Raw genomic sequence first — 20884 nt, forward strand, 5'->3', positions numbered from 1 at the left:
GGGACCATCCTGAAGATGAGGGAGAAGATCCTTGCGACGGACGTAGCCAAGGGAGTCACCAGGATCGTCAAGAACCGCCCAGCTGTTCTGGAGGAGGTGGAGAAGCTGCTGCTCATCTGGTTAGAAGAGAAGCAGCGTGCAGGGGACACAGTGACTGAGGCCGCCATTTGTGAGAAGGCCAAGGCCTTGCACGCAGACCTCGTCCAGCAACAGCCAGGAACCTCAGGCGAGCCAGAAGTCTTCAAGGCAAGCAGAGGCTGGTTTGACCGGTTCAAGACAAGATCTGGAATCCACAGCGTGGTCAGGCATGGAGAGGCTGCCAGTTCTGATGTTCCTGCGGCTGAAGACTGCAGCGGAGTTCCTGGAGGTTGTGAAGACGGAGGGCTACGTTCCACAGCAGGTCTTCAACTGCGACGAGACCGGGCTGTTTTGGAAGAGGATGCCCAAAAGGACTTTCATCACCCAGGAGGAGGCCAAGTTGCCTGGCCACAAGCCCATGAAGGACCGTCTGACCCTGCTCTTCTGTGCCAACGCAAGCGGCGACCTGAAGATCAAGCCCCTGCTGGTGTACCACTCGGAGAACCCACGGGCCTTCAAGAAACACAAGGTCGACAAGGAGCAGCTGAGTGTCATGTGGCGATCCAACAGTAGGGCTTGGGTCACACGTGTGCTGTTTGTGGACTGGGTCAATCTTGCTTTTGGCCCTGCTGTCAAACAGTACCTGCTGGACAATGACCTGCCACTGAAGGCTTTGCTCTTGATGGACAATGCTCCTGCTCATCCTAAAGGCCTTGAGGCGGACTTGTTGGAGGAGTTCAGCTTCATAAACATCCTGTTCCTGCTGCCTAACACCACACCACTTCTCCAGCCGATGGATCAGCAGGTCATCGCCAATTTCAAAAAACTGTACACCAAGGAGCTTTTCAGGCGATGCTTCGAGGTGACTGATTGCACCACCATCACCCTGCGGGAATTCTGGAAGGACCACTTCGACATCATCACCTGCTTGAAGATGATCACCACGGCCTGGAATGGGATCAGCCAGAGAAATCTGAATTGCGCTTGGCGCAGCCTGTGGCCGGACTGTGTGGCACCAAGTGACTCTGATGCACCAGAGTCAACAGTGGTGGTTTCCTTGGGGAGGACCATGGGCCTGGAGGTCACAGAGGAGGACATCAGCGAGCTGGTGGAGGAGCACAACCACGAGCTGACCACCCAGGAGCTTGTCGAACTGCAGGCAGAGGCTGCGCAGGAGCAGGCCTCGCAGGAAGAGGAGGAAGCAACTGAGGAACGGCTGTCCTCCAAAGAACTGAGGGACATTTGTCACAAGTGGAAAGATGTGCAGGCTTTTGCAGAGCGGCACCACCATGACAAGGACCTGACCCATGACCTTGCGTACAGTTTCGACACAAGGGTCATGTCGTCTTTCAGGCAGGTCCTGAAAAGGCGGATGAAGCAGCAGACCATGGACAGGTTCTTCACCAAGAAGCAAAGAGTAGAAGAGGAACCTTCTTCGAGTTGTCCCCCAGAGTCTTAGAAAATGCTTTTCTGCCATGTTTAGAAAGTTAAGTTGTTGTTCCTTCAATTTTTGAAATGCTCTTTACAGTATGTGTGACTTTAAAGAGCACTTAATAAACTGTTCTTGTACCAAATTTGACTTTGTTTGGACTTTTTTGACCATAGGAACGCATTAATTGATTTTCAATGCATTCCTATGGGAAACCGTGCTTCGCAAGACGAAAAATTCGCTAGACGAAAAAACTCGCAGAACGAATTAATTTCGTCTTGCGGGGCACCACTGTAGTTTTATGCAGCAACAAGACCAGTTTACATAGACATGAACAGGTTTTCACTTATACCAACACAAAACTGTTTAAGCAAAAACAGCAGTCTACATTTGGCAGAAACAGGTTTATTCTGTACAAAAGTTTGAAGACTTCAAATCAAGACACAGAGGAGCGTTTTTCCTGGGATGGTGATAGAACCACCCAGAAACAGGAAAAGCTGTTCCATTCCTTGCCAAGCTGGACTCTCAAGAGAAAATGTGACATAATTATCAGCTCATTGCATCATTGTTTTGACAAAGTCATTAAAACATCACTGAAGGCAGAAAGAAGCTGGACACTTTCTGCTTTTCTCTTGCACACACATACTTGAGGCTGCCCCGTGAAGAGTCAGCAGTAGATTCCCAGCTACACAGCCAAGTCACGCATTCTCACACCACCGCCTGCTCCCCCTTGGGAATTTTAGGTAAGCAGCCACGTGGTAAGACCCCGTCCCCCCGCTTGACACGGCCAGTTCTGTCTGGATTCAAAATACGATCAAGGCACTTGTAGGTTCTCTTCTTTGCAACTGCTCATCTGACTGATTAGCGCAAAGAAATTCCATCACAACACAGGAAGTGGGATGCTAGAAGGTCTTTAAGTCTGCTGAGAAGATTATTAACACTTAAAACACACTTTTCTAACGCTGCTGTGCATGGCCACGGGGTGAGGGGAGGGCACAATGTTTTGATACAAAGTGCTTGTTCCTGCCACGCAAACACAGACCACTGACCAGGAGTTTATAGCTAGGGGAAGACGTTTGCATGGCAAGACAGAGGGTGTGCCATTGTCCTCAGAAAAGCACACCAGCTGGATCTGCATTCATTTCACTCCTCAGCTCGATGCTCCTGGCTTTGGCGCTGCCGTCTAGAGTGGACACGTTCGTAAAAGAGTAAATAGGCGCTGGACGAAAGGACTTCCTGCAACGTGGTCTTGTGCACCACATCATCTGAAATCCACAACCACTGGTTGCTGGTGGCTAGCATGCTTTTGCAAGTCGGTGGAGATCGGCGATACGTGACAAAGTGTCCTGAGTGCATGTCTCCATGGTGGACCACAACAGCCATCAGGCGGTACAGATATGATGGAGAACTGCCAAATGAAGGAAAAACACAGGAAGGCTGGTTTAGTCCAAGGCAGCAATGGTGCCCTTTGTATTGCCATGAGCAAGAGCATTCTACGGAATGGACTACTAGGGGATCCAGCCTTGTTAAGCAATAACGGCTCCATTTGCAAATTGCTTTCCATGCTCCTGTAGCAGCATCCAGACTTGAGATAAACCAAGCGGGCAAACATGTGCCGGGCCTGAATAGGTCAGGATTTCACTGCACTTTTGATACGGGAGACCCAGACAGCCAACAGAAAATATCAGTGGCATGATGGAACATTGGAACGACTCTGGAGATTTACTGGTCACTCCGGGAAAAGTTAGAAGTAGTTTCAAATGTTCTTACTTACCTACAGTCAGGTGCTGTCATGTACGGGAAAGCTACTGGGGATGTAAGGAAGGATGGAGAGCAGGTACCATTCATAAAAGAGGATTTGTTGTTGCCCGCCTGTTCCACATCTACGAAAAGACCCCAAAATCATAGTGCATCGCTGTTATTATTAAAACTGGTTGCTTGCTTATTACAGAAGGGGATGCTCCTGTGCCTGGTTTGTACGGTGTCCTTTATTTAAAACTCTGAAAGTTGGTTTGTAAACAGCTACATGGCTGATTTCCTATGGCGACCAAGAATTGCCTCCAGGCAACTAGGCAGGGAAACTGATCCTTCTGTGAGGGTACAAACTGCTTTTCTGGACTGAGCTGCAAGGCGGCTTTAAACCAGGGGTGGCAACCCTCTAGCCAGAGGGCCACATTCCCTTCTGCTTGCTAGCAATGCGGAGAGCAGATGGCAAAGGGAGTGCGGCAACAGATGTTCCCTTACCTTTGCACAGCTGGCTCCATTCCAGCCATGGAAAAGTTAGGTTTCTACACATAGCCCTCTCTGTCCAGGCAAGATCACATTCCCTCCAGACACAGAGCACGGCCAGAAATGGGCCCCACACAAGCCCTCTTAGTTCTAGCTGGAAGAGAATCTTGTCCACACATCTTTCCCAGGCAAGCCACATGGAGGTGGACCTTTTCATATCTGAGACTGGCATAAAGCTAGGTCTGGCTGGCCAACCCAGTTGTCAATTCCAATATAAACACACACGTACGCCTTGACCTGCCCCATAGCTGAGGTTAGATGCCACATCTGGTGGAGGGCAGATGGGTGCAGCCTTGTTGACGTGGTCCTATGTATAGGAAGAGCCTGCTGGATCAGGCCAATGGCCCATCTAGCCCAGCACCCTCTTCTCACAGTGGATGACCTCCCTCAGCAGAGGTTGGATGGCCATCTGCAGGGGGTTGGTCTAGATGACCCTCAGGGTCTCTTCCAATTCTATGATAAGGAGCCCAGGGTGGGCCAATCATATTGACCCACAGTCTTCCACAGTCTTTCACCTCTTAGCTTCTGGAATGAACTGGCTTAGCACAAGGACTAACTCCCCTGCCGGCTCTCTCCCTTGCAAGTCCTCATTCACTTTGCTTGCCTACCGGCTTTTGGGTCCGGTGATGCCTGTGGGCTGCCTGCAGGGTTGGGTTTCTGGGCAGGGAAGCGGTGCTTGTAGACATCCATGATGAGGAACTCGCCAAATTGCACATGCTCGTTTCGTTTCAGGGGCATGCCATGGTTGGACCAGCTCAGCCTTTGTAGGTGGATACAGAGACACTGAGGTAGCTGTGGAGCAAAATGTAAGAAAGGGGTGGGAAGGCGGCTGTCCTAGTTCCAAGATGCGTGGTGGACGCCATAGAGGCAGAGGGTTTCCAGCACAGAAGCCACAGAAGGCTTGATTGTTGCTCTCTAGATGCTTTGGACTACAACTGCCAAATCTTCTGCCTCCTTAGTTTCCGGAATACATGAACTACCCCATTTTCTCCACAACTATCTTGCATGGTAGGCCGCCATAGCTGCCCAGGGGTTTGAAGCAAGGTCTTCCCACCCAATGAAACACCAACCATGCCAAACTGAATCGCTCTTTAAAAGCTTTATTCAAAATCCACCAGTATTTCTAATTTTCCAGACATGGAATGAGTGGTGTGCAAGTCGACGTATGTGCACACATGTAATCAGAAATTAGGAGTCTAAGCACCACAAGCAGAAAGTTGGTTTTCGCACAAAGCCCAAAGGCAGGTTATGTTCCTTTGGCTATCCATCACTTCTCACACAGGTGGGGAGGCCCACAGAAACCACTGTTACGCACTGCAGATGTGTTTGAAAAACAAATAATTCTATAGGTTTCCAAAACCACCAAACTTAAGATTAGTTGTTTAGTTCTACAAATATAAGCATTGCCGAAGCATTTAAGATTACAGTGGTACCTCGGGTTACATACGCTTCAGGTTACAGACTCCACTAACCCAAAAATATTACCTCGGGTTAAGAACTTTGCTTCAGGATGAGAACAGAAATCATGCTCCAGCGGCGCAGCAGCAGCGGGAGGCCCCATTAGCTAAAGTGGTACTTCAGGTTAAGAACAGTTTCAGGTTAAGAACGGACCTCCAGCATGAATTAAGTACTTAACCCGAGGTACCACTGTACATTTATTTATTTATCTGCTGGATCTCTCAGTGGCCTTTGATACCATCGACCATAAGATCCTTCTGGACTGTCTAAAGGGGCTGGGAGCTGGGGGCACTGTCATACAGTGGTTCCACTCCTTCCTCCTGGGCCGTGTCCAGAAAGTGGTGTTGGGGGATGAGTGTTCAGACCCCTGGGCTCTCACTTGTGGGGTGCCTCAGGGTTCCGCCCTATCCCCCATGCTTTTTAACATCTTCATGAAGCTGCTGGGAGAGATCATAAGGGGGTTTCGGCTGGGTGTTCATCAGTATGGAGATGATACCCAGCTCTACCTCTCTTTCAAATCGGAACTAGTGAAGGTGGTGAAGGTCCTGTGTGAGTGCCTGGAGGCGGTTGGAGGATGGATGGCGGCTAACAGATTGAGGTTGAATACTGATAAGACAGAAGTACTGTTTTTTGGGGATGGGGGCAGGCAGGTGTGGGGGACTCCCTGGTCTTGAATGGGGTAACTGTGCCCCTGAAGGACCAGGTGCACAGCCTGGGAGTCATTGGAGGTGCAGGTCAATTCTGTGTCCATGGAGGTGCAGGTCAATTCTGTGTCCAGGGCAGCTGTCTACCAGCTCCATCTGGTATGCAGGCTGAGACCCTCCCTGCCCACTATCTATCTTGCCAGAGTGGTGGATGCTCTAGTTATCTCCTGCTTGGACTACTGCAATGCGCTCTATGTGGGGCTATCTTTGAAGGTGGCTCGGAAACTGCAATTAATCCAGAATGTGGCAGCTAGACTGGTGACTGGGAGTGGCTGCCAAGACCATATAAAACCGGTCCTGAGAGACCTGCATTGGCTCCCAGTACATTTCCGAGCACAGTTCAAAGTGTTGATGCTGACCTTTAAAGCCCTGAACAGCCTCGGTCCTGTATACCTGAAGGAGTGTCTCCACCCCTATCGTTCAGCCCGGACACTGAGGTCCAGCGCCGAGGGCCTTCTGGAAGTTCCTTCACTGCAAGATGTGAGGTTACAGGGAACCAGGCAGAGGGCCTTCTCGGTAGTGGCCCCTGCCCTGTGGAACGCCCTCCCATCAGATGTCAAGGAAATAAGCAACGATCCTACTTTTAAAAGACATTTGAAGGCAGTCCTGTTTAGGGATGTTTTTAATGTTTAATGCTATATTGTGTTTTTAATATTTGATTGGGAGCCGCCCAGAGATGGGCGGGGTATAAATAAATTATTATTATTATTATTATTATTATTATTATTATTATTATTATTATTATTTTATTTTATAATGATTTGAAATTCAAACTTGAACTGACTTAGTAAGTTGAGAATCTTACTTGGTAAGCAAAGAAGGGGGAACATTTTATTTCTTTTCTTTTCCCCTCTTATATTTTAAAAGGCAAGCTGCATAAAGTGTGATATTGCAGCAGGCTGAATTTATTGACAGCATTTTGCTAATTTGGTGTAGTTTGCATACATTATTTTGATTCTTGGTAAAGAAAATAAGAAACTGCTCTTATGGTGATCTTGGAAACTCCATGCTAAGACGGTTTTTCTTACCTTCCCCAGTTTTAGCTGTTTGACAAATGTTGTTCTCTGGTTCTCCATGATTTGCCCAGTCCCTTCTTCGGCCTGAATCTGGGGGTGGGTGGGTGGGTGGAGGAAGCCAAAATGAATTATAAACCAACCACATATGGTACAGGCACAGACCACTCTGAGAAATCTATAGTATGATCACATTTTACCTGTAATTAACTTGCGCAATTTCAACCTTGTGCAGTTGCGCAAATAAATTGCCCACAAGGCAGAGAGCTTAAAAGGCCCTTTGTGCTGGGTTTTCCCAGCTCATCAAGAGCTTTGAAGCTCTCTGCCTTGCTTATCAGGCAAGTCCTGCTCAGGCTCTGGGATGCTCTTGCAACATCTCATGGGGCTGCCCAAGTTTTTGCAAGCTCTCGCAAGAGCATCGCAGAGCCCAGGTTCTGTTTGGGGGTGGCTGGGAGTCCTGCCTGGTACACCAGCTCCATAAGATAAGGATGGTTGCACAGGGGAAGTTTGAGTATACATGTTTTGGCATACATGCACCATCCCTGTGCAAGATGCGATCATACTGTACTACTTACTAAATGTACTACATTTGATGTATCCAGGTATAGCAATCCTGAAGCAGATGGCATAATTCACAAGCACTGCAAATTTTGCATTTTAAGCTTTACTCGGAGGTGGGGGAGAATCCTTTAAGCTTTCTTTCGAACCATGGGCAGCTTACCCACATCGAAAAACCAGGATGGTGCCTAGAGTAAGACTATGGGAGGGTTGTCAGCCATTCTAAGAGCCGCAGGTGGGTCATAGTCCCTCCAACAGAAAAGGCTCCCCACAAAAACCATGAATGGGGCGCAGCATCTTCTGCAACTTCAAGATCCACAACATCAGCCAGAAACACAAAAACCCCCAACCATCCTGTTTCTAAGCCCACAAGAGGACCAGGAAGAGAATGGAGTACCTAGGAAATAAAAGGATCTTTCAGATGTATCAAGGGGCAATTAATCTGCACCAAATGCACCAGGGGAGAGGGTCACTGCAATCAAGAGACTTACTTTTGTGCAATTGTCACACAAGACGTCCTTGACTGACTCGGTGGAGATGAAGTGGTGGAGGCACTGGTCCAGGGTCAGTGGGTGGCCCTGTGGAGGAGGGGTGGGGGAGTAAAACAGGAAGTGTTGGCACACGTCCTTAAACCCCGTGAGTCAGAAAAGGGCTGTGCTTGGGCAGCTGCAAGGGATTCCCACAGGAGGGTGCCTTACCCACATGGTGGCAGGGATGCTCAGGGAAAGGCTGTCAAAAGTGTCGTATCTGAGGGGACTCTGAAAGAAAAAGAGCCCAAATGTCTCAACGAGGATTTATAACGTAAACACCTTACTTCTCGCTCCCCCCAACTTTCACGATGATGCTCTTTGCCTGCCTGGGCAGAGAATAAAGAGATGGGGGGAGGTCTATGAAACCCTTTTGAAATGAACCCTGCCGTACGAAAGAGCAGAGTCACATACACAACTCCGCCAACCTTACCCTCTACCCCTTCCCACCACTGGAATGTGCCCCACCAACCCCACCCGAAGTTTAAAGAGGCTCCCCTCTCCTGCACTAAAGCACTCTTCAAAGCAGGCTGCCCATCCTGGAAGCAATAACACCCCCCCCCAAAGAATAGTCTCAGTTGTGGGGAGCAGAGGGTCACCCCCTTGGCAGCTCCTCTTCAGCCCATCTACATGGGAAGTGACTGGGTCCTCCCTGGGTCTTCGCTCCACCCGCCCATTGATCTCCTGCAATCTGTATGCCTCTTTCTCTCACACAGACTTACGGACCTGGTGTTTGCAATGCTTGCAGACCATGTTGCTCGTTAACCTGCCATGAAAAGGATGCTGCAGCTTCCAATGACTCAACACAGGAGGAGGAGGAGGCCCTACAAACCAAAATAAAGGTTGTTCCTTCTGACTCTTCTATTGTTTTGCCAGACACTGTGACTGGTGCCCTCCTGATAATCTTGTATCTGGAAACACCAGGATAGGGAAGACTGGAATAGCACCATAGGGAAACCATTAGGCTAGTTTAAAGACTTTAGGTGCCGGGCAAAAACGTTCCTCTTCAACAAGGCCTTTGGCCAATAGACATGCGATGCCCTTTTAAATGTGTTTGGGGAGCGTGTATTGGTTGTTTGTTCTTATTTTTACTAAGTATTTTGTGGTTTTTATATTGCAATTTTATGTTGTGAACCACACTGAGATCTGTGAACGAAGGGTGCTACACAAATTTAATAATGTCATTAGACAAGGTTAAAGAGTGATTCCAATAGCCAGACACCCTTTCAGCTCCTGTCACAGTCGCCCCATGCAGACCATAGCCCAAAGGTGTTTGGGTTTTTATATCAGTAGTACAAATAGTATCTGCTACATTTCACCAAATCAGAAAAGTGTTTTTACCTCTTGTCCTGGAGCATATTTGCTTTTGTAGAATTTCTGGCTTCTATACAGACAAATACAAAATAAAGTTAGTTTAAAAAAAGAAAACACTTTCCACATGGTGATATCTTTACTATTGCACACTTAAGTGACAAGGGTGGTATCCAACTCAGTTATACTCAAGAGTAGATCCTTGACACTGATGGGCCTAATGCTAATTAACTTCAGTGAGTCCATTCGGAATTATACTTGGCTGAATACCACTCCAGGCAGTACAGGGAAGCACAACTTTGAAAAAACAGCTTAAAAGCAGAATCTTACGTAGGTCTCTTCAGCTGGGCACCCCACCAAATTAAAAGAACATAATAGGAGCCTGCTGGATCAGGCCAATGGAGGCTCACCTGGTCCAACATCTTGTTCTCACAGCGGCCAACCAGATGCCTCTTTTGGAAAACCCAAAGGAGCACAAGAGCCCTCTCCCCTTCTGTGGTTTCCAGCAACTGGTATTCAGAAGCCTTGCTGCCTCCAACTAATTTTATAAACTTACATGTCACCTCTTACTCCCCTTTTCTCTAGATGAAAAGTCCCAAATGCTGCAACCTTGCCTATAGGAAAGGTTGCTTTGCAGCCCCCGTGTCTCTTGAGTGCTCACCTCCAGAGAATGCACATCAAACAGATGCACGACCCGCAGCTGGCGGTCCCATTCATCTTCCAGCGAGGAGGTGAGGACATGGAACAGCTCGTGAGCATCCTGCCGAAAGAGCACCAGAAAGCTCAGAATGCCAGGCCAAGCTCACAAGTAGACAACAGTAGACAACAGGGGATAATGTATGTTGCCCTTGAGGTACATTTTTGCAGCTCCCAAGAAAAAAATTGAATCCTGAAAATTCGGCTTGCATTTTTAGATGGACCTTCAGCAAGGCAACATGGAAGATCAAGAGGCCAGGGTTCCTTCACAGCAGGTTGGGGGGAAATCTCATGAATTTTCAAACATATTTCATGTCTACTGAGCAGATTTGTGTGCAGAAGTTCCCAGATTCACACTTGCCATCCCCCATCAAAGGGATCTGAGGTGGCAGATCTGGGAAAGGCCTCCCTCTGACCTCAGAGAACCACTGATTGTCCAAGACAACAATGCAAAGCTGGGCGGTCTAATAGTCTGACTCACTATAAGGCGGCTTCCCACATATCTGCATGCAGCAGAAGAATTAAAAAAAAGGTAACACTAGAGTTGTGCCTCAGTCAGAGATGCAGCGGGCAGGCAGTCTCCTTTGTGCACCGAGTGGGGATGGTTGGCTTTCACACAGCCTTCAGCAAGTTCCAAAAGTACTCAAGGGGTGTATGGAGGAGGGCAGAAGTGGGGTGAGGTCTGGGGAGAGTCCTGAAGGCCAGACATGGGGGTCTTAAGGTCTGCATTCAGACCACAGACCACAGGTTCCCCACCCTTGCAGTGAGTATTCAGACCTTTTCCCACCCACTTAAAAAGGCAGCGCAAAGCAGTTAAAATAAAACTGGGAATGCCATAAATCAAGGGTGAAGAACCAGTGGCCCTCCAGGGGCTGCTGATTCCAACTCCCATCAGTCCCAGCCAGGACAGCCAGCCATCATGGGTGATGTGAGTCATAATCCACTAAAATCTGGAGGGCAGCAGGCTCCCTGTAAACAAAGCCACAATTCTTTAACGTAACACAAGAGCCCTGCTGGATCAGACCAAAGGCCCATCTCGTCCAGCAACCTCCTTCCGACAGTGACCAACCAAATGCCTCTGGGAAGTATCTGGAAAGGCTGCAAGTAAGAGATGAGAGAGCAATAGTCCTCTCCCGCTCGTGTCCCCCAGCGACTGGCTTTTGCTTGTTATGTGCCAGATGTCAAGGCTGTAGAAAACAAGAGCAGCAGAGAAGCATACTCTGGTGCCTTACACCACTTGGGTAGCTACCTGCTCTTCGAAAGAGGAGATCTGCCACCTGTACATCCTCAGGACCTCCAACAAGCAGCTTGCATCCAGGAAGTCATCTTCAGTCACCTCTTGGCAGGATAAAGCTGAATGCATCAAACACAAAATAGTCAATGCAGACCACGCACAGAAATGAATTCACTCATCCTAAACATGCATTCCTCTTATTCTACAGAAAGTTCTCTCCACTTGTGTAAACGGAATTAAGTAAAACCATCTTGCCCAGCATTCTTCTTTCCACAGTGGCCTTTGGGAAGCCTCCAAGTGGGACACCAGCACAACAGCCCTCTCCCCACTCATGCTCCCCAGCAGCCAGTACTTGAGGCACACAGCCCCCACCCAAGACTGGAGGCAGAGCCGTCTTCCTGACTAACAGCCTTATCCTCCATGAATTGCCAAATCCTCCTTTAAAGCTGTGCAATTTGGTGGCCATCACTACAACCAGTGGGAGCAAATTCCAGAAGTTTAACTGTGCGGAGAATCACCTCCTTTTGTCTGTCCTGAATCTTCCAGCATTGAGCACCACTGAGCATATTAGAACACCACTGGGTTCTAATATGATGAGATATGTTTTGGGCTCCATAGCACCTTTATAGGAAAGAACAGAGCAGTTCAGATAGATGCTGGTAATGTAATACTTATAATGCCTCTTGTGGGGATGTCCTGTGGTGTCTTCTGTTTGGACAGAAATTGTTGCTCATATTGACTGTTTTGGGAAAATTCTTGATACTTGTGAATGACCATACACAATTATATTCCTATGATGTGAGGACTATCAGATAGGCAACAAAAGTTAATCCTGTGAGCCCTTACAGTTGCAGAGACGTATGCTGGAAGGATAAACACTCACCATGCATTACTCAGTGGTCTGAAGATCTCATTGCCCTTTCTATGATTGAATGTGTATCTTATCTGGTCATTTGGATATCTTGTTGGGACATGTGGTCTACCTATGTTGATATATGTTCTGAAGAGGATTGATTGATTATTCTTATTGTTAATGAGACAGTTCAGGAAAGCGATTGCCAGTATTCTTTGTACAGTGGAACCTCGGGTTAAGTACTGAATTCATTCCGCAGGTCTGTACTTAACCTGAAACTGTTCTTAACCCAAAGCACCACTTTAGCTAATGGGGCCTCCTGCTGCTGCCGCGCCACCGGAGCATGATTTCTGTTCTCATCCTGAAGCAAAGTTTTTAACCTGAAGCACTATTTCTGGGTTAGCGGAGTCTGTAACCTGAAGTGTATGTAACCTGAAGCGTATGTAACCCGAGGTACCACTGTATATCTCATATAATATTTGTACGTCATTTTACAATCTTAGCTTGGAGGTGCTTTTTCCCATAAGGTATGTGATGCTAAGTATTTGTAGGTCCCCTGTACTGTTTACCTTTAGTCTATTGTTCTTTTTTAAACACTGTTTTCTTGTTTTGAGGTTTGCAACTGTTTTCTCTACTTACAAATTAAATTAAGACATATAGTGGAACCTTGGTTGTCAAACGTAATCCGTTCTGGGAGACCGTTCAACTTCCACAACATTTGACAACTGAGGCACAATGGGAGGTCAGCAAAATCCATTAAAAAATGGAGAAATGCACCTTGGAAGCCATTTGACTTCCAAGGTGCGTTCGAAAACAGCAGCATTCACTTCCGGGTTGTTGGCATTCAAAAGTCAAAACGTTCGACTTCCGAAGGGTTTGACAACTGAGGTTCCACTGTGCTTGATAAAAGGAAAAGAAGTGGCTTGCTTTATGCCTTGTGTTATGCACCCAAAATAACACAAAAGGACCTTTACCTTTCAGGAGGTGGAGCAAGGTCAGGGACAAATACTTTCCAGACGTCTCACTCTGGCTGACCTGGTACTGAACTGTGAATCCTTCCAGCCACTTGATGAAGGACGGACAAGCAGACAGCCCCTGGAGAAGTGAGTTCATGAAGCATGTGTTTCCCAGGTTGAGAAGACCTGGCACTAGCCCTGGGGGGGAAATACATCACTGCAATTGCTGCAACCTTCTGAACACAGCCTTCCTGCTTTTACTCTCCAGTACCTCTGCTCTGCCCTGCCCTAAATGCTGCTCCTTGTCCTGTCATTTGCAGAATGCCTCGCCTGACACCATCATCACAAAGCTCTAGGCAGGAGACAGAAACACTCCTTTTCCACCAGCCCCTTGGCTCTTAATTATATGTGGTCTCCTGGAGTAGGTGGAATGTTTTAATCCTGCCTTTTAAAAATAGGATTGTCTTTTAGATTTTCCCTTGTTTTTCTTTTATGCTGGTTTTAATGTATATGTTTCCTTTATTACATTGCAAGTAGTGTTGAGTTATCTTGGTAAACAAGCTCCCAATGAATAAACGAACAATTTTTCTGCATGTTGTTCTGACCTTATTCCTCCATTTGCACTCCCCGCCCTCCCGCTCCCAATTAAACTTCTTGGACTTACTTCCAAACATCTCTGTGGTCTTGCTCTTCTTTATTAATCTTCCCTTCTTTCTCTCTACCAGCAAAGGGAACCTGCTGCCCTCCAGATGTTGCTGGACTCCAACTCCCATCATCCCTGAGTGCTGGCCATGCTTGCTGGGGTTGATTGGAGTTGGGAGTACAAAAAGCTTTGGAGGGCTGCAAGTTCCCCATCCCCGCAATTTACACTCCCATCATTCTGCACGTATCAGCTGCATCCTCCTATAGTTCAGGGATGGGGAACATCTGCAGCCCTCTAGGTGCTGTTGGTCTCCAACTGCAATCAGCATGGTCAGTGGCCAGGACGGTGGGAGTTGGCAACAACACCTGAAGGTCCAGTTTTCCCCATCCCCATTTTAGTTGGAAACCCTTCCACCTGACATCAGTCTTTCTTCCTGCTTTTGATTCTAGAGTGTCAAAAAGCATTTGTTCACTCTGTTTAGTCCCAGCTGCTGTCTTCTTCCATTTTGCTTTCCTTCCTCAGGTTTTTAATTTTAAGACAATCATCCTGCAGACAGGGCCTCAGTTATGTTTTAGTTTTCTGTGTGGCCACCACTGGCCATTTTAAGCACAACAACACACCTTCAAAAAAGACAAAAGGGCTCTCCCGTTGGGATTCAGTGGCCAAGGAAGACCCCAATATTTATATGAGACTCTTTTTGTTGGGATCAGGAGATGCAAGGTGCAAACTCACCTGCCCACTCACTCCTCCCTAGTCTCTCTTTCATTTACCTTTCCTGCGTTTTTTTCTCTCTGTGATGGGGCCCCATAAGACATAGATGCTTGCAGCAAGAGCAGCTGCAATCCCACCAATCACTCCCCAATTCTTCATTACTTTATACCTAAGAAGAAAAGAGAGAGGGGTGAACCCAATATACATCTGTAAACAAACAGCCCAAAATATTACGCTGGAACTCCAGAATACAGTCAGTACCTTGGTCGTCAAACGGAATCCATTCTGGAAGTCCGTTCGACTTCCAAAAATGTTCGAAGACCAAGGCACAGCTTCCGATTGGCTGCAGGAGCTTCTTGCACTCAGTCGGAAGCCGCGGAAGCCACATCAGATGTCCGGCTTCCAAAGAATGTTCACAAACCAGAACACTCACTTCCGGGTTTGCCAAAACGGACGCGTACCAAGGCATTCAACAACCAAGATACGACTGCAGAGCTATAATTGGGGGCGGGGGGGGGGGTACACATTATTTGAGATTTTGGCAAGGACACTTTTTATATGATTTGACATTCCTTTATTGCATATGAAAGGGAACCATCTGGAACTATACTTGATAATCAGATAATGCTGCTATTCTTGACTTGGACTCCCCCACTCGGCCATCATGAAGATCCCCGGGTGACCCAGGAGGCCAGTCACGGCCTTCTCTCGGGGGATTCAATGAGGAGGGAGAGACGGGGCCGGGGAAAGGTGGGAGATAAACGCAGAAAGCGACGACGACGAAGCAGAAGCGGGATGCTGCCCCTGAACCCCGCGGGGCCTCCTGGATCCAGGGCCCCCTCCCCAGAAGCCTGCAGGCGGGTGCTTCCCCGGCGCCTGGCGCGCAGAGGTAGACTGCGGCCGCCCCTGCAGGCTCCATGCCGCCCCCGCCGACTGACCTGGCCGCCCCTCCGGCCCGGAAGAGCCGCCTGGCCGCCTTCCTGCCGAGCTCCTCCACCCCGCGGCGGCTCAGCAGCATCCCGCCCTCAAGCGCCCCGGCTGCCCGGGCGGAACCAAAGGCGTCGGGCGCGCGGGGAAGGGAGACGGCGCGGGACGGAAGAGGGCAGCCGGACCTCCCCAGCAACGGGCCCGCCCCCCGCCCTTGGTTGCTAAGGCGTGCGCCGCTCTGAGGCTCCCGCCCGCCGCCCGCGCCCCGCGCAGAGGGTTCCGGGGCACAAAGACAAGCGAAAGGCTGGCGCCACGATCAGTGCCGGATCTACGAATAAGCCAAACAAGCTGTAGCTTCGGGCCCCCCAAAAATCAAAGGGGGGGGGGAACTTGGATGTACACTTCCAAAATATAAAATAAAAAACAAATAAAACCTACATAATAATTATTTCACTATTAATATACTTCTTAATTGTATTTCACTATTAATATACTTCTTCTTAATTGTATTTCAGTTCAACAATTACTTTGATAAAATACATACTTTGTTACGTGCAAATGGCTTTAGATACCTATTACGTCCATAAATTACCATATAGCATATATTCAACATAAAAAACAGCAACAATTTGTTGTTGACAAAGGACAGCTGGACATATAAAGGGCCCCATTACCGTCAGTAGCTTAGGACCTCATCAAACCTAAATCCGGCCCTGTCCTTCACCCTTGATTTTAATTGTTCTCCATATATTCCCGAGGGGAAAAGAGGAAAGCAAAAAGCGTTCCTGATTTGCCTGTGTTAGTTTAAATGTGCCCGAGGAGAAAGAGAGAGAAAAAGGCAAAGCACTTTAAACAAAACAGAAAAAAACAGAAAATACATTTTACTTGGGAGTAAGGTCCTAGTGAATTCAAAAGGGGCTTGCTTTTGAGTAGAATCGGGCAGTAAATAGGCAATGCTCCTTATGAATAACAAGCCACATGCATAATATTTGTTAAGTGTTGTAGACTTTAAATGGCCTGTCGTCTTATTGGGCAGAGGCATAGTAAAATTCAATTTAAAACAAGAAGAATGCAACAAAGAGGGAACCATTGGGATGGCACAAGCGAGAAAGCTGTGGCCTGAAGTAAACTCAAGAATGTGCTGCACCATCTGCTTGAGTCAATTTTTTAAAATTGTAAACCAGATTGGCAGGAGGAAGGCAATAAATAAAATCAAGCAACAAATACAATTAACTATATTAAACAGTAGAGTAGAGCTGATACTTAACATCAGAGCTGACAATAACCCTTAATTAAGAGCAGCTGCTGATTCCTAGACAATAGTGGGCTGGGGGCTTCCTACATAAACCGCTTCATGTGCCTTGGTAGAAAGGTGGTTGTTGTTGTTTACTAGTTTCCGACTCTTCGTGACCCCATGGACCAGAGCACGCCAGGCACTTCTGTCTTCCACTGCCTCCCGCAGTTTGGTCAAACTCATGCTGGCAGCTTCAAGAACACTATCCAACCATCTCGTCCTCTGTCATCCCCTTCTCCTTGTGCCCCCCATCTTTCCCAACATCAGGGTCTTTTCCAGGGAGTCTTCTCTTCTCATGAGGTGGCCAAAGTATTGGAGCCTCAGCTTCACGATCTGTCCTTCCAGTGAGCACTCAGGGCTGATTTCCTTAAGAATGGATGCGTTTGATCTTCTTGCAGTCCATGGGACTCTCAAGAGTCTCCTCCAGCACCATAATTCAAAAGCGTCAATTCTTCGGCGATCAGCCTTCTTTATGGTCCAGCTCTCACTTCCATACATCACTACTGGGAAAATCATAGCTTTAACTATAAGGACCTTTGTTGGCAAGGTGATGTCTCTGCTTTTTAAGATGCTGTCTACGTTTGTCATTGCTTTTCTCCCAAGAAGCAGGCGTCTTTTAATTTTGTGACTGCTGTCACCATCTGCAGTGATCATGGAGCCCAAGAAAGTAAAATCTCTCACTGCCTCCATTTCTTCCCCTTCTATTTGCCAGGAGGTGATTGGACCTGTGGCCATGATCTTCGTTTTTTTGATGTTGAGCTTCAGACCATATTTTGCACTCTCCTCTTTCACCCTCATTAAAGGTTCTTTAATTCCTCCTCACTTTCTGACATCAAGGTTGTGTCATCTGTATATCTGAGGTTGTTGATATTTCTTCTGGCAATCTTAATTCCGGCTTGGGATTCATCCAGCCCAGCCTTTCGCATGATGAATTCTGCATATAAGTTAAATAAGCAGGGAGACAATATACAGCCTTGTCATACTCCTTTCCCAATTTTGAACCAATCAGTTGTTCCATATCCAGTTCTAACTGTAGCTTCTTGTCCCACATAGAGATTTCTCAGGAGACAGATGAGGTGATCAGGCACTCCCATTTCTTTAAGAACTTGCCATAGTTTGCTGTGGTCGACACAGTCAAAGGCTTTTGCATAGTCAATGAAGGAGAAGTAGATGTCTTTCTGGAACTCTCTAGCTTTCTCCATAATCCAGCGCATGTTTGCAATTTGGTCTCTGGTTCCTCTGCCTCTTCTAAATCCAGCTTGCGAGTTCTCGGTCCACATACTGCTTGAGCCTGCAATTGTGCGGTAGTTGGAGCATTCTTTGGCACTGCCCTTCTTTGGAATTGGACCACATCAGCAAGGCGGGGGGGGGGGGGGTCCGGTCATCTGGGCAGCCCAAGACCTCCATCCACACTGCTCAGGCTCAGGGAGGTCACTTGAGTGCTGCTGACGCAGTGGTTTGACTTCACCCTGGAGTGAAGTCCAAGACAGACAGGTGCCAACAACTATGTAACAGCCATAACAGACTCACTAACACAGACCTTTCTTGTGCACCTCCAATTCCTCCTGCTCATGCACACGCACCACACGCTCAAACTATTTCCTTTTTTATCAGCATTCGAAAACTGTCTTTGTTTGCTCTAACATATCAGGAATGTAGAAGCAGCTGTGAAGTGTGGAGGGGGAGAAGACAAATGATCATTGTGTGCTTCACAACTGCAGCAATGTGCATGCCTTCTAAAGGGGCCCAGGATGTAAGATTACCTGGCTGCACTCCCACTGCCTCAGTGGGTTCTCTCCCACACCCTGCCCCCCCATCCAGCTGCTCATAAGCTCTCAAACACCTGTTCAGCAGACACTCTTCCACAGAGCTAGTGAAGTTCAGCCACAACACCACAAATACCAGAAAGCTATTTTGAAAGAGCCATCAAGGTCAATCCAGTAATTAGTTCTCAGAGGACTGGAGAAAATGCGTGTCATTCAAGGCTTTTAGTCACTAGCAGCTCTTGCCCTCTCAAAACACCCCGTAAAGTGCTATATGATGCGTATTTCTTTTATATACAAGGTTCCTGCTGCTTCCTTCTGTTGGCTTCTGTTTCACTCTCTGCTGGTTTTTACACCTATTTTCATCCCAGCAGCCAGGAGTTTTAACCTAAGGTGGCTTTACCACCAGAAACAGGTGAACTCCCCACCACCCTGCAAATCATCTTTTGTTCCCCACAATTTCTGAGGGGATTTGGAATGGACAGGATCTGGCATGTTTGCATTATCCCAGCAAAACTTATGTTATCTTAACATTTTAGCAGCTAAAAAGTTCCCTAGACACTGGCGGAGGAACGGGGATGCGGAGGGAGCAGACCGCCCCCGGCACCACTATTCTGGTAGGGTGCCATCATGATGCCCCCCCAGACACGTGCCGTGCACCCCTGCGCACCAGGCGCCACACCCCCAGAACGTGTGCCACGCTCCCAGGATGCCCCCGCCTGCTCTCCACCCCCCCATATAGCGGAGCATGCGGCTTTGCCACTGCTCCTAGATTGGTTTGCTTATCAATATAAACAGGAGAAGACTGTCTCAGAGCAAAAGGAAAAAGGGATGGGGAGGGAGGAGATAAAAACAAAAGTAAACTCAGGGCCAAGTTACAGGTTGTTATAATACCCAGCTGGGATGGAAACTGTGCAGATAGTCTGATGGGATGGTTGCTGCTGTGTATTAATTGAGGCACAGCCAAAGGCAACTGGTATCTCAGCAGAGCATCCCTGTTTCCCTTCCCTCTCTCTACTCTGCAGCCTCATGGAAGGGCTCAACTAGCCACCTTGTAAGGTGCCTGGTATTCTGATCATATTTTTTTTTGTCAATGGAAAGGGGTAACACAGGCAGCTGCCTTAGATACCAGGTCATGCTATATGTCCATCTCACCCAGTATTGTCTACTTTGACTGACAGCAGCTCTCCATGATCTTAGGCAGGGACCTTCCATGCCACTTCCTTCTTGACTCTTTTTAAAGATGCCCAAGTATTGGACTTTCATGCGCCTTACAAAGTCTCCTTCCACAACCACTCTGCTCATCTCTGGACTGTCACAGCAAGCCTATCTCATGGGTGGGGCCCTTTTTATTTTACCTTTTTATGGTACTTTTAGAAAGACTTGACACATTTATGGTGGCAGAAGCTTTCAAAGACAGAAGGGTATAACTTCACTGGATATAACTTCATGAAACGAAGTGGACCTGAGCCCCAAAGAGAAAACTCTGATTTCTTCTTCATCAGCACCCCCCCCCCCAAATCTCTGAGCCTTGCAGGCTGAGCAAAGTGACAGAGCAGCCGCTTTCCACATGAAAAAGTCCCAGTAGGGGGCTCCAGGTAGGGCTGGGAGGGAGTCCTGCCCCAAACCTTGGAGTGCTGCAACCAGTCAGTGTAGACAGTACTGAGCAAGGTGGACCACTGCTGAGGGTTCCCAGTTAAACCAGCCCTGGAGCAACAAGGACTGGACTCTGACCTTATTCTTAAGGGGAAGGACCATAGCTCAGAGGTAGAACACCTGCTTTGCATGCAGAAGTTCCACATTCAATTCCTGGCATCGTCAGGGCTGGGAAAGGCTTCTCCCTGAAGCCCTGGAGAGCTGGTGCTGGTCAGTAGACAGAGTCAGAGGGTCCAAGAGTCTTCCCATGATCTCCCTCTCTCATCGCACGAGAACTCCAGTGAAGCTGAACCTTGGAAGATAAAAGAAAGTCCTTCTTCACACAACACGTAGTTAAACTATGGGACCCATGTCCACAGGAGGCAGTGGTGGCCACCAGCTTGGGTGGCTTTAAGGCGACCAGACAAATTCATGGAGGAGAAGGCCCTCCATAGCTACCAGGCACAAGGGCTCTGCTCCGCCACCACCTTCAAAGGCAGCAACGCGTCTGAATACCAATTGCTGGAAACCACAAGAGGGCGTTTGGTTGGCCAGTGTGAGAACAGGATGCGGGGCTGGATGGGCCATTGGCCTGATCCAGCAGCTGCCTCTTCTGATGTTCTTCCCAGTCTCCTAGCAAAAATTGGTATCGCACCTTGGAGCTTAGGGATAGAGATAAATGGGAAGGGAATTGGCCGATTCCTGTGGTCAGACAGAGGGAGCTGGCTGCTCCTGCAGCTCTCTGCTCTTTGTATTTCCTCCTCGTTTCCCTCCTCCTCCTCCTCTTTTTCCTCTCCTCCCCTTT

The 20884-nt window shown here is 48.0% G+C and overlaps 1 protein-coding gene across 7 annotated transcripts; it reads right to left on the reverse strand.

The window, feature by feature from the left end:
- Positions 1 to 1896: 1896 nt before the first annotated feature.
- On the reverse strand, positions 1897 to 20860 carry USP30 (ubiquitin specific peptidase 30). 7 transcript variants are annotated; one of them, XM_083407308.1, is made up of 14 exons: positions 20735 to 20860; positions 20179 to 20392; positions 14520 to 14629; positions 13125 to 13304; positions 11313 to 11416; positions 10029 to 10127; positions 9398 to 9440; positions 8783 to 8880; positions 8228 to 8287; positions 8021 to 8107; positions 6987 to 7064; positions 4405 to 4588; positions 3282 to 3390; positions 1897 to 2915 (listed from the first exon to the last, which is right to left on the reverse strand). In XM_083407308.1, exons 2-14 carry the CDS (start codon positions 20244 to 20246, stop codon positions 2651 to 2653), a joined length of 1485 nt encoding a protein of 494 aa, XP_083263434.1. In that variant the 5' UTR covers positions 20247 to 20392; positions 20735 to 20860; the 3' UTR covers positions 1897 to 2650. The 7 variants fall into 7 exon arrangements, with proteins under 7 accessions (XP_083263434.1, XP_083263435.1, XP_083263433.1 ...); XM_083407309.1 differs by lacking the exons at positions 20179 to 20392; positions 20735 to 20860 and adding exons at positions 14722 to 14955; positions 15399 to 15542; XM_083407307.1 differs by lacking the exons at positions 20179 to 20392; positions 20735 to 20860 and adding exons at positions 14722 to 14955; positions 15399 to 15498 and having other exon boundaries at positions 9942 to 10127.
- Between the last annotated feature and the right edge of the window lie 24 nt (positions 20861 to 20884).

Source organism: Podarcis tiliguerta (genome assembly GCF_965153285.1).
Source record: "Podarcis tiliguerta genome assembly, chromosome: 13".
In the NCBI taxonomy this organism is placed as follows: Eukaryota; Metazoa; Chordata; class Lepidosauria; order Squamata; family Lacertidae; genus Podarcis; species Podarcis tiliguerta.

Excerpts from the sequence above, each read along its gene's own strand:
- USP30 (XM_083407304.1), bottom strand. The coding sequence starts at position 15,478 with ATGCTGCTGAGCCGCCGCGGGGTGGAGGAGCTCGGCAGGAAGGCGGCC. Across the intron at positions 13,305-14,519 it reads GAGAAAAAAACGCAGGAAAG|GGCTAGTGCCAGGTCTTCTC; the intron begins GTAAATGAAAGA and ends TTTCCCCCCCAG. Across the intron at positions 3,391-4,404 it reads ATCACCGGACCCAAAAGCCG|ATGTGGAACAGGCGGGCAAC; the intron begins GTAGGCAAGCAA and ends GTCTTTTCGTAG.